The sequence below is a fragment of the Solanum lycopersicum genome, chromosome 11, assembly GCF_036512215.1.
Source record: "Solanum lycopersicum chromosome 11, SLM_r2.1".
Lineage (NCBI taxonomy): Eukaryota > Viridiplantae > Streptophyta > Magnoliopsida > Solanales > Solanaceae > Solanum > Solanum lycopersicum.
The window spans coordinates 5831837-5837849 of record NC_090810.1 but is presented as its reverse complement, the minus strand read 5'-3'; the positions used below and the strand labels follow the sequence as shown (position 1 = coordinate 5837849).

At 30.5% G+C, this 6013-nt stretch overlaps 1 protein-coding gene across 2 annotated transcripts; it reads right to left on the bottom strand.

Annotated features, from left to right (window-relative positions):
• Window positions 1-3142: 3142 nt before the first annotated feature.
• Window positions 3143-4867, bottom strand: LOC101257132 (induced stolen tip protein TUB8-like). 2 transcript variants are annotated; one of them, NM_001345865.1, is made up of 3 exons: window positions 4759-4867; window positions 4223-4300; window positions 3143-3851 (listed from the first exon to the last, which is right to left on the bottom strand). In NM_001345865.1, exons 1-3 carry the CDS (start codon window positions 4771-4773, stop codon window positions 3480-3482), a joined length of 465 nt encoding a protein of 154 aa, NP_001332794.1. In that variant the 5' UTR covers window positions 4774-4867; the 3' UTR covers window positions 3143-3479. The 2 variants fall into 2 exon arrangements, with proteins under 2 accessions (NP_001332794.1, NP_001332795.1); NM_001345866.1 differs by having other exon boundaries at window positions 3173-3851; window positions 4232-4300; window positions 4759-4865.
• Between the last annotated feature and the right edge of the window lie 1146 nt (window positions 4868-6013).

Genomic DNA, 6013 nt, shown 5'->3' with positions numbered 1-6013 from the left:
TAAATATTGCATCGTTGGTAGAAACCTAACAAAGTTAGAGAATGTACAATAACAAGTGGGAAAATAGGGGTGTGCATTGGCCGATTCAGTTAGGAAAACTGACATGCATATCTTCAAATAATTATTATTTGATTATTGTGATAATAATCCATTGTCACTAATTACGAAAAACAATAAGAAGAACTGGGGGAGCTAACCCTTGTAAAAAAAGGATTTCAACACGTTCAAAGACCTCTTTTTCGGCCTATTTTTGGACCTTTTTTTTAAAAAAAAATGCTTATTATTTGTATGTTATTTGGCTAAAAAAAATTTAATCAGGTTTATTTCAATTGAAAAAAAAATTATTCATGTAGGAATTTAGTCGCAATAAGAAAAAAATTATAATATTTATTATGTTCATTGTAGTTGGTATAATATCATTAAAATAAAGGTATAATAACCGGAAAAAATGATCTTTTTTATTGTCTAAAACAGAATCTTTTTAGGAAGAGCAAATATTTTAAACAACATTTCTAAGGACCTTTTGGGACAACTCATTTCCCCGTCATTTTAAGACATATTTTACATTTACAAACCATCTTTCAGGAAATACATGGTTTTTTGATTTATCATGTGTATTAGCTCATGAATTTGACGTTTTAGGGTACTATAGATTTTTTTCGAAAAAAACTTTATGAAGACCTTTGTAATAAGTTTGGGGGGAGGGGGGAATGTTACATATACTCCCATCAATTTTTAACGCATATTATTGCATTTACGAGTCAACTTTTATGATTAGATGACTTTCTTTGTTTTTCGTGTGTATTAGACCATGAATTTGGTTATCACTTATCCATATGTGAGAAATACATTTCCCAAATAATTATGCATCTCTTATGAAAACGATGGTTATGATTATAGGGTGCTTTTAGATGAAAATATCAATGTTATTGGAAAAGATTTTCTCACACATGGATTCACATTGGTGAAAGGTTTTCTTACCTATGCTCGAATTGTATCTAAATAGCTATTTTATGTTTTGATATTAAAGATGTTGATTGGTATCACTCGTTAGGTGCTTCAAGGCGCCATATTCATGGGTTAATACACTTGAAAAATCAGAAAAGTCGTGTAATTCCTTAAAGTTGATTGGTGATGCGAAAATAAGCCTTAGAAAATGGTGGGATTATAATTAATGCTTCCTCGAATTTTTACAGAGTTTATTTTTCTAACAAAAGTTAATGCTCTAACGCGCCAAATCCATGTACTAATATACACAAAAACTCGAGAAAGTTGTATAATTCCTAAAAGTTGATTGGTAAATGTAAAAATGGACCTTAAAAATGGTGGAACTAAATAATGTTTCCCAACTCATTATAGATATCCTAATATAAAAAATATTTTTTCTTGGATACTCTAAGGTGTCAGATCCATAAGGTAATACACACGAAAAATAAGAAAAGTAGCGTAATACCTAAAAGTTTGTGAGGAAATGCGAAAATGGACCTTAAAAATGGTATGACTATACATAATGTTTCCCCAACTCATTATGGAGGTCCTCAAAAAGTTTTTTCAAAAATACATTTTTGGTGTTCCAAGGTGCTAGATCCATGGGATAATACACACGAAAAATTGAGAAAATTGGGTAATTCCTGAAAGTAGGCTAGTAAATGCAAAAATGAGCCTTAAAATGGTGTGACTATGCATAATATCTCCCCAACTCATTATGGAGGTTCTAATAAAGTTCTTTTAGAAGAAAAAAAATTAGGGTGCTCTAAGGCGCCAGGTCCATGGGCTAGTCCACATCAAAAATCGAAAACGTTGCCTAACTTCTAAAAGTTGGCTAATAAATATGAAAATATGCCTTGAAATAATGAAACTACACATAATACTTGCTCACTCATTGTGGAGGTACTCATAATGTTTTTTCATTAAAATAATTTATGGGTGCTCCAAGGAGCCAGATCCATAAGCTAAAAGACACAAAAAAAATTAGAATTATTGCGTAATTTCAAAAAGTTGATTGGTAATGCAAAAATAAGGCCGTAAAATGGTGAGATTGTATGTTATGTTTCCCCAACTCATTACGGAGGTGCCCATAAAGGTTCTTTAGAAAAAAATTCAGTGTTCCAAGGTTTCAGATCAATTGCCTAATACACACGAAAAATTCAAATAGTCGCGTAATTCTTAAAAGTTGGCCAAAAAATACAAAAATTAACCTTAAAATGGTGGGAATATACGTAATTCCAACCCATATCATTACAAAATCCTTAAATAAAATTGGATTCTCTAAGGCGTCAGATCCATGGGCTAATACACGCGAACAATTGGGAAAGTCGCGTATTCCTAAAAGTTGATTTGGTAATGCGAAATAGGCCTTAAAATGGTAGGACTATACATAGGGTTTTCCCAACTCATTACGGTGGTCCACATAAAGTCTTTTTAGAAAAATATTTGAGTGCTCCAAGGTGCGAAATTCATGGGCTAATATGAGAAATCATGTAGATCCAAAAAGTTGGTTGGCAAATACGAAAATATGACTTAAAAATTATTAGACTATATGTATGTTTCTCCTACTTATTACGGATATTCTCGTAAAGTTTTTTCACATAAAATTAAGAAGAAATATGTGAAAAATATTTGATAACATAAATCTATATACCTACCTACCCTATGTTTATCTGTATTATCTATCTATCTATCAACTAAACTTGTTGGATTTTTTTCTCTCAAGTACCTCATCTATGCTATTTTCCTATTGATTCATTGAACCACCCATAATTTGTTCCTTCTAAAATTATGGCGGATGTGGAACAAGATTTTGTGAGGGGTATTGATAGAGGATATATATGTTGTTTCATAACTCAGAAGAGATCTTTTCAAAGTGTTGTGACTTTTCATTTCTTTGTGAAACCATAACTTAAATCACTAGTAGAGAGTTGGGGACTTGTATATACAATGTCATCATTTTTAGAGTGCATTTTGAGTATTTAGGAATCAATTTACAAGAATAAGTAATTTTCTCAATTTTTTATATGTATTAACCATTAAAATTTTAATGATATAGCTTTCGATCGATTTTTTTGAAAAACCATTACGAAACCCTCCTTAGAGAGCTGGGGGAGCAGTACATTCAAACTCGCCCTCTTTAGAGTCCATTCATAAACAACAAAAAAAAGTTATTACCCCTTTATTATTATAATAAACTAGAGATCAAATCTCATATCATCTTTAATCAAACCATGACAAACTGAACCCTGGACAAGATTACACACATAGCTTTAAAAAAAAACTATGTAAAATATCCCACCCGACCACCTAGACCTAGGCATATATTAATATTAACATATGCCCTCATTGTAACCATATTATATTAAAATATAGTTTTAGTAATAATAATAGTAGCAGTAAATAAAATACTCAACTAAAAAACACAATAAACACAACCAAATTTCAATATAAAAAAAAAAAAAAACCATCATTCATCAACCATTTGAATTTTACTCTTCAACTTTCTCTGGCTCCTCAGATGCAGGGGCAGATTCCTCTGTTTTCTCTGCTTCGGGTTCTGCAACTGGGGCTGCTTCGGGTTCAGCTACGGGTGCTGGAGCCTCCTCAACGGGTGCTGCAGCAACCGGTTCCTCAGCTGCGGCTGCAGGTTCTTCTGCAGCCACAGGTTCTTCAACTGGAGCTGCAACAGGTTCTGCTGCAACTGCCACTGGCTCTTCTGATTCTGCGGCTACAGGTTCTGCAGCCGCAGGCTCTTCAGCTACAGGGGCTGCTACTTCCTCCGCAGCAGGAGCAGCCTCTTCTGGTGCTGGTGCTGATTCGACCTCAACATCCTTTTCTACAGCGGGGGCTGGTTCCTCCGCCTGTTGAAGATATAATTAAGTTAATTAATATATACTTTAAATAATATGATCATTTAAAATTCGATATGATATCAGAGCAGTTAGATGTCCTGAGTTCAAATCACATCACTACTATGATTAAAAAAAAAAACTTTCACGTGTTTGAACAAGCAAAGAAAAATCAGATTATGTTAATATTGCATCCGTGTCAGATCCTTCAAAATTATATTACTTTCTGAGGATCTGATAGGAACGCATGCAATCACAGTTTTAAAGATTCCAAGCAACATAACATGTAAGCGAATGTTACAAACATGATTAAGTAATTAAAAGTGTAACTTCTTTTAACATATTAAACTTTTAGATAAGACGATCAGATAATTAAACGTTACCTTGTTTACCTCTGGAGCTGGGGTAACTTCAACCTCAGCTGGAGTAGTCTCTACTGGTGCTACTGGTGCAGATTCAACCTTTCACAAAGACAAAAAAAAATCAATTAAGTTAGAAAGATCCATTAAATTAAATTATCACTTATGGTTTTAACAAAATTAGAGATTAAACAATTCTGCTTTTTATTTTATATAGTAACAAACATATACTATAGCTAGTAAGTAAGATCAAGATTCTATTATTTTTTTTTAGTGTTTTCCTATGAGCTATCAGATCACTAGCTTAATTTTTTTACGTTACTCTGACGCTTAAAAAAATTTCATCACTAGTATCGATCTGATCATCCAAAAATTCACTACTTTTGGAGGATCTAGACATGCTAGTTGGCGTTCTTAAAAAATCCGAATTAAATTGATAATAAATCTTGATGTCATATATGATCACACCTTTATACAAGAACGATCTAATAATATTTCAGGATATCAAAAAAATTGGAGAAAAGTTAATTAGCTAGCTGAAAACATTATTATAAAAATACCTCAACACTGGCCATTGGAAGAAAGTTGGAAAATAAGAAGATGGGAAAGAGGAAAATAAATTAAGAAATGGAAGGGGGCAAAATATTTGTAATTGTAATTTGTTGATGGAAAAAATGATCAAATGAGAGAGCTTTATATAGAGAAAGTAAAATGGAGTGTATTAATATAAAATTAATTAATGGAAGAAAAAAAGAATCTTCAAGTATATACATATTGACACCTCATATCACTGACAATTAAGGGTGTACAAAAGATTTGGATGTCTAGTTGTAAATGTATTTACTTTTACTTTACTTTATGTTTATAATAATAAGAAAATAATAGTAATCATACAAAATATTTCCTTTTTTCCTTACCTTATATAATATAAGTTTAATCAATTCATACGCGAGTTGAGGATCTATTAAAAATTACCTTTAGATAGAATTAAGATTTCTCTCTCTCTCTCTCTCTCTCTATATATATATATATATGGAATAATATTCAGTCTGTTGTTATTGTTATAATTATCGGATATTTAAATTTACACATTCGATTAGTCTAGATTCTAATGGAGTAAGTCCATCAAGTAACACATAGTAAAATTCACAAATATCCATTTTTTTAGCTATTATTATAGAATTTAAAATTTAACAAGTAAAATTTGAAATTTGAAACTTTCATTTTCTAAATATATAGTCTTAACATTAGATGGTATTTATAAGTAAAACACTTTTTATTGAGGATTTTTTTAAAAAAATTTCATATAGTTCGAATTTAAGACTTATGAATAAAACAGTTAAAATTTCAACAATCACAAAACGAAAATCTAGTTAATAATAAACAAAATTGTATCCTCTTTCCCCTCTCTTCTTTATTGTTTTTCAACGTGGCGAATTTTTTTCTTTCATGGCATTATAAATTAATTTATTTATTAATTTGAACTTGAGATTGATAATATGAATAAATTTAAGAAAAATAATATTCTTACACATTTTTTTTCCTTTTTGATTTTCAATATGAAGAGTTTTTTCTTTGACAAGATTATAAATTTATTTATTCAAACATTAAATCGACAATATAAATCAGTTCACATTAACAATCTCTTATAAGAAAAACACTCTTAACACATTCTTTTCCTTTTTTCTTCCTTATTTATTTTGAAAATAAAAACCTTTCCGTTTGGTGACATTACATATTCATTTAATTACTTATTAATCTTTTCATTCAAATTTAGGACCACCAATATGAATAAATTCACATCGATAATATTTT

Excerpts from the sequence above, each read along its gene's own strand:
- LOC101257132 (NM_001345865.1), bottom strand. Across the intron at positions 3,852-4,222 it reads CAGCTCCAGAGGTAAACAAG|GCGGAGGAACCAGCCCCCGC; the intron begins GTAACGTTTAAT and ends TATCTTCAACAG.